General features: G+C 43.3%; 1 protein-coding gene across 11 annotated transcripts in view; it reads left to right on the top strand.

Moving 5' to 3' along the window:
• The window catches only part of Pkhd1 (PKHD1 ciliary IPT domain containing fibrocystin/polyductin), a 483,551-nt gene that overhangs the window by 42,984 nt on the left and 428,272 nt on the right, over positions 1-12,295 (top strand). For 9 of the 11 annotated variants that reach the window (XM_076557889.1, XM_076557888.1, XM_076557887.1 and 6 more), the window contains 6 exons: positions 2,967-3,105; positions 4,601-4,728; positions 6,884-7,068; positions 8,034-8,156; positions 9,545-9,650; positions 10,075-10,350. In XM_076557889.1, coding sequence (XP_076414004.1) covers positions 2,967-3,105; positions 4,601-4,728; positions 6,884-7,068; positions 8,034-8,156; positions 9,545-9,650; positions 10,075-10,350 — 957 coding nt within the window. Of the gene's footprint in view, positions 1-2,966; positions 3,106-4,600; positions 4,729-4,807; positions 5,730-6,883; positions 7,069-8,033; positions 8,157-9,544; positions 9,651-10,074; positions 10,351-12,295 lie in introns of those variants that run through there. The other 2 variants (XM_076557896.1, XM_076557892.1) reach the window with 2 other exon arrangements.

The raw sequence follows: 12,295 nt of genomic DNA, 5'->3' as shown, positions 1-12,295 counted from the left end.
CTCTCTCTCTCTCTCTCTCTCTCTCTCCTGTTTATCTCACTATTTTATCTTACTTTTTGTGCTTGTACTACTATGCCCCCACTTTACAACTTTCTGGCTCTGAAGATTTGTTCTTCTCATCTGGAAAATGGGCGGATGAAGAGCCAACATCAAGATTAACCAAAGATTAATACAAAATTACCCTTCGTGTCTCCTGACCCAGGAAGGACTTAAAACCATAGAAATTGTGATTATCACTGCTATGCCAGCAGGGCCCCTTCCTCTTCTGCAGCTTCAGTGTCGCTGTACACTGTCACACACAGTGCTAGAAGCAACACGCAGTATTTGCTCTTATACACAGACTCCAGATTGGATTTATGAGTCTCCAGATGGACAGCAGGCACTTCGAGGACCCACCTATCTGTTTGGTCCTCCCAGACTCCTACCACGCAGTCAGAGTTCACTTCTGATTCACTTTCCCACAAAGTTTCCTTTGGCCAACCTCTCTTGGGGACAGTGCCCTCGCCTGATTGTACTAGCCTCTGTCCTCAGGACACAGGGCCTGTCCTGATGAGTCCCACTGAGGTTGGTCGTGTATGAGCACTGATGGCCAAGGCTGGTGGTGCAGGTTCTCTCAGGGCTCCAGCTTCCTAACTTTGGCTCCCTTTTCTATTCTGTCAAGGTTGTCTCTAGTGACATTGGGCTCAGCGCTTCCCTCTCTCATAGCTTTTCACTCTATGGGGGGGGCGATTTCACAGTCACTTATTGTTTTATTTACAAAATGCACCGCTTTTGAGCCCTTCTAAAAATCTCAGACCTATGGCTAAAAGAGCTCGCACATGGCTCTGAGAGGACTATCAGCTTTGGAATCACATCATCTCGTTGAATTTAAGTTTTTTGTTTATTTAGGTGTGTGTGTGTGTGTGTGTGTGTGTGTGTGTGTGTGTGTGTGTGCTTGTATGTACATGCCATAGTGTACATGTAGGGGCCAGAGGACACCTTTGTGGAGTTGGTTCTCTCTTTCTACCTTTAAATGGGTTCTGGGGTCTAAACTAAGGTCTCTATGTTTGCATGGCAAATGCCTTTACCTGCCGAGTCATCTTGGGAGCCCCTCCCTTAAAAATTTTTAAACATATCATCTTTGATGCTTATCAAAATTCCATCTTTTATTTGTTCTGCTGGTTTAAGTGTTCTTTGAATGCTTGGGTCACACCAAGACAATGCTAATCATTCAGCCTTTGCTCTGGCACACCTGGAAAACGATGCTATTCGGACACATGTTGATGATCAACTGCATTTGCTGGTGTCTAAGACAACTGGCTGGGGGACTTCTGTAGTCTCAAGTACTGCCCAGATTTTCAGAGGGCCAAGGCAGCCAGTATTTCATACACGTAAACACATTGTTTGGGAAACTCTGGACTTGCTAACAGGTGCCATTTCATTTCTTCCTAACCCTGAAGCCAAGGACCTCTTTCTCACCACCCTCACCTTTTTACCACCAAAGTTCTGTAGATCTAGAAGCATCTGGGGGAGAAGTAAGCAGGACAGCAAGGAGGGAGGGGCGGGGACTAGAACGAAGACTGGGATTGGTGAAGCCATTTGCTTCCTTCTTTGCCAGTTTGATCGGCTGGCATGAACTCCCCCACCCAGAGTTTTAGTTAATGGCAATATGCACTGTGTCACTGAGCTCAAATATCATGATTAACAATGTTTGTCTGATCAATATAATATGTACTTGTATTATTCTGCTTAATAGTCTGTGGAAGTTCTTTGTGTCTACTGTGGTAGCTTCCACTATTTATTATTATCATTATTATTGTTATCATCATCATCATCATCATCATCACCATTTCATGTATTTCTCAGAGCACCTGTGATGTCCTGCCACTTCTATTCTGTGGATTAGGGAATCAGGCTAAGAGGGACTATTCTCAAAGCCTTTTTCTCTGCCAGTGCACACAGCTGGAATGTGGGGATAGAATGGCTCCCAAAGTTTCCCAACACTGCTTCCTCTGCAGAGCTCATAATCATATTGAACACCAGCTCTGTGCCAGTGTTGCCGTAAGAACTGGGCATGCAGGACCAGGCATGGTGGCATATGCCTTTAAACTCAGCCCTGGAGAGGGTGAGACAGGCAGACCTGGACGAATTCAAGGCTAATGTGGTCTGCGTACTGAGTTCCAGTATATCCAGGGCTACACAGTGAGACCCTGTCTAAAACAAACAATAAAAGAAGTGATCATGAAACAATAAGACAAGGGCATCATTGCCTTTGAATTCTCTGTAATCTGAACTGGAAGTACTGTTGAGGAAAAGCTGTCTTACCCAGTGCCCAGCAGGAAGACAAAGGACACTGAAATGTTTTGTGGTCACAGAAGTCAGCCGTCTTACTGAACTACCTGCCATAAAGATTTCCACCAGTCCCACATGCTGTGACTCTCACTTTGAAAATGAGAAAGCTGAGTATCACGGAGCTTATGTTGATTAGCAGAGTCCAAGGGAAGTGGGAAAACCGGGATTTGGATTTGCATGTTTCTGCACACACATCACTTCACACCATGAATAAACACTTAGGTAGCTCTAGTTATGAGAGCCCAGTACATCCCTCAGATACATGGCATTTCCAGGAACGATCATCTGTGTGTCATGAAGATTTCCCGAGGTTATGGGAGGGAAGGGGTAACTGTCAAACACACAATAGGATGTAGGGGTGTTCCAAGAGGTGGTTGGCTGGTGGGGGCTTATTGACTTTTGCTGTGGAGCTGATCTTCATGTCTGTACACCACTGCATTTTCCTCTTGGTAATAAATTGAACGTAGTCCTCCCACACCATTCTCCCCCAGGTTCTCTGATGCAGTACATGGATAGGGATCTAGGCTTTACATGTGCATGAAGAACTATGTGACTTTCCATCTTCAGCCAGAACTTTCCACTTTACAAGCCTCTGTCTTGAGTTATTTGGTGCTAATTGGATCACTGGTCTCTAGTTTCTCAAGATGATTCTGGAACAGCCCGCCCAGGTGGGAATCTGGTGGAGTCAGTCTCTGTGGTCGGATCCCCTCCGGTCTACCGCATAGCCTTCTGGTTGGCGGGGTGTGGCTCAGAGCTGCCACTCATCGCTGCATGGTAAGGAGTGGCTGTCCTGCATGGGTCTCCTCTATCCACAGCTGGCTGTGGTGCACAGGGGTGCAGCTTTTTATTGCAGTGGGAAAACTCCCTGTCATACTGTTTAGAGCCACAGTCTTATCTCAAGGATGATGCATCAGACTCGGATAGAGGTCTGGTGTAAAGACAAACTGCCGGGACCTGGCAGGTTTGGAGGTCTGAAAAATTTGCATTTTTCAATGACCTAGTGGTGCTGATTCAGCCAGCCTGGAGCTACATTTAGGAGCTTATTTCCATTGAATTTGTTTTTAGATAGTTTGTTAGGTTTCTCAGAGAAAACACTGTTTTCCATTTACTCCCCTAATTACAGTCCCAGCACAAGAAATCTTGTTGGAATTCTTTCAGTCTAAGGAACAAAAATAGGCATTTCTGAGAACTCACCAGCAGGTGGCACTAGAGCACCACAAGCGTGGCTTCTAGTCGTGACTTATTTCTAGCCTTCCTTTACAAAGCAGAAAAGCAGATACTAAAGATCAGTCCCCTTGAAGTCTTGGGACCACATGTATGTTATTCTTTTAAATTTCACTTAAACTAGGCAGGCTCAACAATGCTCTGCCTTGTATGTGTACTGTACTGATACGTGTGTGTGTGTGTGTGTGTGTGTGTGTGTGTGTGTGTATGATATACACATACATGCAAAATAGTGCCCTATTGGCTGGCTCTTAACTATTAACTATGAAATGATAAAAGCTAGTTTGAGTTACTGTGTACAGGTTACACTCAGAGTGTTCCTGATGACCTTCCTCTCTGAGTTTACCTCAAGTCCCTGCGCTCCTCTGGAAACCTGTGGCCATCATGAGAACGAGGACGGTCTGTCTAGAGCATGCCTCTCAAAGAACACCAATCCCATTCATGATCTAAAGACCTCCTCAAAGGTTGAACATCCCAAAGCTATGGCCTCGGGGGTTTAGGATTTCAACGTGTGACTTTTGTGTTTGTGAGGGGACACAACTAGTCAGCTCAGGGCAGCGACCGGACAGTTTTTGCACCCCAATTCATGCTGCAGTTATTTGGGTCATTTGTTTATCAAAAGCAGGGCTGCACCGGCACTGTGTTGGTAAACAGACCTTAGTGAGGTGGAGTAGATGCTTCAGCAGGGGCTACTGGGGGGACACTGATGGACCAGGGCACATTGACTCTGAGTATGTAAATGAGGCTCTAGCAAGCCATGTCCTTTATGAACCAGAAAAGGGTGTGGCAGGTGTGTGGAAGAATTGCCTGTGGCTCTGGATCCCTGTGGTCATAGGATCAATGCTGGTAGCACGTTCTTTAAGAGCCTGCTGTATGTAGCACACTGCTCCTGCTGTGGTGGGAGAGGAATATTCAATATTTGGGAGTTCGAAACCAAAGCATGGGATCATGGGAGTGAAGCAGTCTTTGTTAAGGGCTGGGTTTGGTCTGCACCGCACATCTTAATGGCTGTGGTGGCCAATACTTCGTTTTTGATATGCCGCAGGTCGGTGCCCGCTGAGGGCACAGGTGAAGGATCAGAACTGATTGAGGTGACGGCACAGCGACTCCAGAGGACAAGCCCGCCTTTGGGAGGACACTTCTTCCTCCAGCTCTCTGACACAGTGACACTCGGTAAAGGGGCAATCAGGGGACAAAGCTTCTCGTGTCCATACCGTGTGTGTGTGTGTGTGTGTGTGTGTGTGTGTGTGTGTGTGTGTGTGTACATAAGGTAAAAAACAGCTTGTGAGCTCCACGGTTAGGGTGATGGGTTCAAAACAGCTATTTCGACATGAAAGACCTGGGAAGGGAGGGACTGTACAATCCCAACCTTTTAATTTTGTAGATGAGGAAAGTGAGTGAATTGGCCGTTGTAATGAATTATCACAAACTTAGGGCTACAGAAGTTTACTCTTAGTTTTGGAGTCCAAAGCCCCCCATGAAGGTGTGAGTAGGGTCCCAACTGTCCCTGCTCTAGGGGATGATGTCTCGGCTGCCTCTTTCAGCCCCGGTGGGTGTTGCCGTTCCTCAGATGACCCTGCATTGCTTTAACCTGTGGTCATGGCCTGCTTCCTGCGTCTCAACACTTCCTCTGCCTTGGTCTTGACGGATAGATAAGATTTTATTGCACACTTCATGATAAACTCCTCTCAAATCCTTAACTTGACCATCTCTTCTGCCACATGAGATAATGTTTATTCTTTGGCCTTGCAAAGGATTAGGACACTGTCATATCTCCTTTTTGCTGTGAAGGTTGGAATTCAGCCAGCCACGCTGAAGCTTCCCTGAAGTTCTTACAAATAATTTATGATGGGCTCTAGATGTGAACCTGGGTATTTTAGGTTCAAATTCATCTTCTCTCTGGGATTTCCTAGGCCAACACCTGTTGTACTCAGGTCCATCAGAGTTAAATGTAGTGGCTGTCGTGCTATTGAGAATTTTAACAGTCACCCAAGTTTGAGATTATGGATACAATTTGGCACATGTTTCAAGAGCTTCAATAATATGCACTTTGACAAAGAACAGAATATGAGAAGAGATAATGATATTTGTTGCTCAAGAATATTATTGATAAATACTAGCAGAAATGTGGGACTTCATAAGGGAGCTCAGAGGCATTCTGGAAAGCTGTGTGGGTAGGTGGTACATGTTCCCCAAATCTTTTTCTCCTGAGAAAGGATCTTCCTTGGTGGGAGGCACACAGGTTGCTTTGACTATAATGAGACAACGTAGGAAAAGCTTAAGGCACATGGGCCAGTGTCCACAATGCCTCTGTCTCTATGCTATGAACCACCGGGCTATACTTCCTACAAATGAGAGATTCTCTGTGGAGGTGCTTTTCTGCTCTCGGACTACAACATGGATGCCTGTCACGTGGCTCCCGCAGAGCCACTGAGGAAAGCCAGTCTTAGCCTAACTCTGTTGATGAGTACAGACCCCAAATTACGTGCAAATGCTTTTTAATGATGGAACTGTTGTTGGTCTCGTGGAAACACAGTGGTACTTTATTAACCCTTCAGGGCAGCGTGGCACTCAAGAGGAAGGCTCTTGAGCAGGTGAAAATCAACCTGAATTTTAATCTAAACCTGCCTCACTGGCTTGGCAAGCTTTGGGATATCGTTAGGGTTCATTTTCTTCATCCCTCAGGTGGGCATGGAGGGGCCCCAATGGCCCACCTCACAGTGCTGTTGGGGCTAGCTAATGAAATGGAAACTTTTGGTAAAGTATGAAGCACAGGGATTTGTTATTTCTCTGTGGGGATGCGGAACGGGAAAGCAGGTGGTCGGGCTTAAGAGGAGATTCTAATAGAGAAAGCAAAGCGAAGTGCCAACATTCCTCAGCTGTATTGGCCACGGTTTATGGCTGTCAGCTGCTGTGTGCCTCCCTTACTCCCTGTGAAAAGTAGCCAAGTTTTCTCTGTTCACAGGACCAGCTAAAATTTTCCAAGGAAAAGCCAACATTTAATTAGACGTTCAGCCCTTTCAAAGATGTCTGGAGCCTGTGTGTTGAGTGGATAGTTGAGGCTGCTTTGTCTGACATAGCATGTTCCCTGTGTGCCAGGCGATATAACACTGAAGGAAGTGTCTCAGTGTAACAAGTGGTCATCTACGTCTGGGGGCAAGCATGATGTTATGTAGGGTAAAGTCTCTCTTGTGCTTTATTTTGATTCTGAAAGTCTCCTGCACGTTTAGTGTGACCCTGGTATTTATTTTCTTTTATCCTTGATGCTGACACCCACAATGTGTGTTCATTAGTATCCTGTTTTCTGCATCAAACTCTTGCCTCACAGATGTTCCGGTGCACATGTCTTCCAGTCAGCTTCATAAGCTATTGCAGGACAATGCTGATGAGTCCACATCTGCATACCTCAATGTCAGTGACTTGACTGTGACAAAGGAGCCAAACTCCTGCTATGAACATGTGTGGACTCTTTCTTGGACTACTCAGACTGGGGATTTGCCCAGTTTTATCAGAGTAGGTATAACCAACCTTTGTGTGTGTGTGTGTGTGTGTGTGTGTGTGTGTGTGTGTGTGTGTGTGGTAGATTTGGTTTCCTGGAGAAATTTTGTAAGAAAAAGACATACAGAATTATATGAATGAAAATGGATATAGATTATTGATTATTACTGTTATTTGTTGGTGTATTCTAGCAAAGAAGTTCCATATCCTTTTCCAGAAGGTTTCAATACAAATTTTACATCTCAGGTCAGGTCTCATCTCATGACACCCAGTGCCTCCTTTCCTAACTCAATGCGGGGAGAGGAGCTGTTGGTCAGTGTCCGCCACATAGCTTTCCACATCTGTTATCGGATAATTTAAACAGATGTGATCGACTTGGATCATCATGAGGCAGATGGCGTGGCAGAGGGGAACTTAGAAAAGGGTTTGCTGTCTTTGGATAATGACAAAAGCAGATGCTCTTGCATATTTAACGTCTTAAAAAATAATCGAATGATCATCTAGCATTTGCTTATTATAAAATAAAGCCCAAGATGAAATTTTATCTGAGCTTTATGGCACTATGAGATAAGTGGTTTCTCAAGTAAAATTCTGGAGTGAGATGGAAGAAGAATGATAATGTTTGCTCTGAATTCAAAGCAAGTTTTTCTTATGTTTTATTTTTAATATTTTAGATTACAAACTAATGAAACAGAGAGGCACATAGGAGCAAAGTATCTCAAGACTTAACATGATTATTATTTGTGTGTGTATGCCTCTTTTGACAACTCCTCACACAAACATCCCTCTGTTTTATTGCACCTTTTATTAGCCACTTTTTATTTATTTATTTTTAACCATTAAGTTTCTAGACTAAAATTCTTTATCAACTTAAGCTACGAGATTATTTCAAACAGAATGTGGAATAAAAACTCATTTGTTTCCCTCAAGATGAGATTTCTTTTCCAAGACAAAACTGATCAGAAATGTAACTATCTCAGGTCTCAGATCAAAATCTTACTGGGGTGAATCCTGCAGTAATTGCTCGTGTGGTATATGATGGTGGAGTTTTCCTTGGACCCATCTTTGGAGACATGTTGGCTACTGCCAACCAGCAAACTCAGGTGAGAGTTCTGGGCCACCAGCACCAAGTGTATTTCAAGTTCTTCACTTGTTTACACTGAGGGCCAATTGGTTCAAGTTCTGTGGCTCATTTCTTCATTTGGTTTGCTTCCACAGCATTTCCAAAGTACTGTGAAAACGTAATTGCTTTCTGAGCACCAAGTTCTTTATAAATATTGATGCTATTATTATGGTACAAAAGTTAGAGGACACATATAGCAAAATACATATAACCAATTACTAAGTATCCAAACTGAGAATGGTTAAATATGATTATTATTTTTTCTAAGTTTACCTACTACTACTACTACTATTATTATTATTATTATTATTATTATTATTATTATTATTATTATTATTATTATTAGTGTGTGTATACATATGTATGATGTGTGTGTTGGGTGGGGTGTGAGAGTATGTGACATGTGGAGGCCAGAGGACAACTAGCTATGTGGAGTTGGTTCTTTCATTTTATGTGGGTTCCAGGGATTGAACTCAGGTCATCAGGATTGGGTGGCAAGTGCCGTTACCCGCTGAACTATCTTGCTGGTCCTGATGAGCATTATTTTTATCTTTTGAAAATAAATCGTTACAAATACAGCTGAAAGGCTCCTTGTCACCCATGCCATCTGAACACGCCTTTCCTCTTACAGGACTATTATATAATGTGAGTGTGCATTTAACCCATTTAAAGAATCCCACAGAATCAATCGAGTCGTCCCTTTTACCTTCCCTATTTCTAAAGAGTGTTTGACTTGTCATTCAAATTGAGTTAGCATTCATTTGGTTTCACTGAAAAGGAGACGCACAGAGTCTGAACTTATCCTCTAGGACAAAAACACCTTCAACCCAAATGTGTAACTACACTTTGCTCTGCTGTGAAGGAAAGAGGACCATGCCTAATAGTTTGTACTAGTGGGGAAAAAAGATAGTTTTCATGAAGTGTTGGCCCAGTTATAAAAAGTCCTTGTATATTCCAAGTTTATGAAATTTACTTCCAGATGACAGAGAGGACATGTTTAAAAAAGACAATTTATCATATTCAGTCGTGTACAATATAGGTGTCCGGAAGACTCACAGAGCCCAGGAGTTCAAGGTTAGATGGGAATCACAGGAAGGACTCCATTTCAGAAAGCCATATATTAACTGTATTTATTTGCACAAATGGATCTCAGCATTTCCACGACTTTGAGAAAATTTAATATGCTTTGAACCATTCATTTTTTTTTTTGTATAAGAACTTTCACTGAGAAAATAGAAAAAAGGAAATGAGAATATACGAATCATAAAGGCATTTTAATTTAGGAAATGTGCACAAATGCTTTATAACTTCCCTTGTGTTCGTGAAGTCCATACATTCGCTTTTAATTCTCTCACCTCCCTCCCCCAGGTGGCTGTACAAGTGAATGATGTACCAGCCTCCTGTCCGGGCTCCTGTTCTTTCCAATACCTGCAAGCGGCAACTCCCAGTGTGGATTACGTGTGGTCCTCCCCTGGTATGCATGCTTCAGATGGGACTCTTAGACTCAGTGATTTCCTTAGAGGCTGTCGTAGGAGCATCAGCATTCTCTGTAGATATGGATGCAATGGAAGGCACAGTTTTGGTCCATTACGGGGTAGATTCTTATTTAAATATGTGCGTGGCGTTATTATCAGTCCTTTGATTCAAGCTTCCTTTACATTATTATTGACTGATTTATTTTTATTAAGTTATGGGCATTTCATTGCTAGTGTAAGGAAGCTGAAGGTGGGGACTTTGTACCAGGATGATAAACACAGTTGTCTGAGTCATCAGTAGACTCTTTCAGTTTTGGGAGAGGAAGCTGAAAGAGAACAAGCCTTTGATGTTGGAGTGAGAGCTCTGAAACGGAGTGTCAGCACTGATTTGAGCTTTGAATTTCCTCCCACCTACCCTTTTAGGTTGTGACGTCAACCTACTGGTTTATTTTACTGGAACTGGTTTCCCTGGAGATTCCCAGTCCTTACAGGTTACAGTGAACAAAACAAGTTGTGAAGTTATTTTCTCAAATGAAACAAACGTGGTCTGTGAGATGGACCTGCTACCAGCTGGAGTGCATCGGATTTTGATGCTGGTGAGACCTTCAGGCCTTGCTGTTAATGCCAGTGGAGAAGGCCTCTTCCTGTATGTGGAACCCAGGCTTGATGCTGTGGAGCCCACTACGGCTGCAGAGATAGGTAATGTGGGTGGGGCTCCACTGTGCACCTGCTTTCTGAAGCTAGAGTTCTTGGTCATGCAGAAATCTAGGCCCATAGCCTCATATGTCTTATGATTTACATCTTTTTGTTTCCTAGGCATTTCTTCAAATTAAGAACACTTTTAAGCTCTGAGATGGACTTGCTTGGCACATTAAGACTAGAATTAGCTGGTGATGAGACATATAATCAGAGCCTGGAGTCAACTTGGATGGTCATTCACCTGAAAAACTCCAAGATGCTAAATGAAACAGTGCTAGTTCTAGGGGAAAGGTGACTTGCCTGAGACCTCACCGGGGAGGGGGTGGAGCTAAAATACAAAACAGAGTGCTCTGTGTCAGTGCTCAGAGGATCTCTGCGCTCGGCTGCCTTGCCTTTAGAATGGCCTGATTACGCCTCATTCATAGCTTACCTAGCTTTCTTTGAGAGCAAATGAGTCAACACATGGCAACACTCCTTTAAAAGTAACAGTATTAGGCAAGTATGCCTACCCACTAGAAACTTTTCACAGAGTTTTTATTTCCCTAGTGTTCCTGGAAACTTGGCCAGTATGCAAAGCCAACTACTTTTTGCATAGTTTGAGTCCTGAGAATAGTTAAGTCTTGTCAATATCAGAAGGATGGATTGGATCTTAGGTCCATGGGAAAGTAGAGAGATCTTTCCAAATCTTGTTACTTTCTGAAGAACTCTACTAGTTGAGAAAAACTCTGAGCACTGACACAGAGCACTCTGTTTTGTATTTAGCTCCACCCCCTCCCCGGTGAGGTCTCAGGCAAGTCGCCTTTCCCCTAGAACTAGCACTGTTTTATTTAGCATCTTGGGGTTTTTCAGGTGAATGACCATCCAAGTTGACTCCAGGGTCTGATTATATGTCTCAAGTTTTTTTTTAAAAACCTGCACTATAACAGTTTCAGAAATACTCAGGTTCATGTTGGCTAATGTATCAGCTTTGTAGAATACAATACCCAGTTCCTTTCCTTAATGATTTGCACTTTTGTCATTGTTGATTCTGGTGGCCAGAAGCCTGTAGCCCAGAAAACAGTTTAAAGTGGTATGCTCTAGACAGGGTCATCATTCAAAGGACATGTTTGATTCTGATTCTGTTTTGCCTTGGGTGAATGAATTAGCAGGCCCACTCTTTTTCATATTCACACAGAATAGCAAACTCTTTGGTGTTGTCAGGAGGGAGCAAGCAAACATGTTTTGCTCAGAGTGAAAGACCATATTCTTCATTATCCCATGAATTATTGGTTTGAGTTTTGGGCTTATTGCAGCCTTCTGACAAGATTTATTAGAGGTTTGATCTTACAGAGTTACTTTCCCAGCTCAGGCCACACTGCTAGACGGTGGACATCTTTCAGGCTAACAGGTGACTCACTCAGTCAGCTGTGTGCCCTACATAGAGTGATTTGCACAGGTAGGTGACTCACTGCTCAGTTGGTCTGGGATTGACAGTGCTCTCAGAATGCAAGACTTATGGTGTTAAAACTGGAATTAAGAACTCTCAGTGTAAAAAATCAGTCCCAGGAGAATTGGAATGTTATGAACACCCCTGTCAGGAAATGTATCATCAACAAACAATGAAGAGACTCAAAGGGCTTGGAGAATCATCCATCCTCCTCCCACATTTTAGCAAAAGGTGTGAAACACTGAGAAGGAATAATTTCAGATGCATATGAAGTAACTTTTATTAAGACTGGGGGGTGGGATCTGGGAGATGCTCTTTTCTTTGTTATTGCATTTAGACTTTCCCAGTGAACCCATCTCCTTTCCCGTCACCAGTACAGTGTCCATCAATTGTACCCCTGTATACAGCACCATGTTGGATGCTGATGACCTTAATATTTCACATGTGGCCCTGGGCAAGTCGTATCTATGTCACTTGGGAGCCTGTTAGAAGTGCAGTCTTCTGGACCTTCTGAGTCAA

The sequence above is a fragment of the Peromyscus maniculatus genome, chromosome 21 (assembly GCF_049852395.1).
Source record: "Peromyscus maniculatus bairdii isolate BWxNUB_F1_BW_parent chromosome 21, HU_Pman_BW_mat_3.1, whole genome shotgun sequence".
NCBI lineage: Eukaryota > Metazoa > Chordata > Mammalia > Rodentia > Cricetidae > Peromyscus > Peromyscus maniculatus.
Note: the sequence above shows the minus strand (reverse complement) of the source record. Positions and strands in the feature narration are given on the sequence as shown.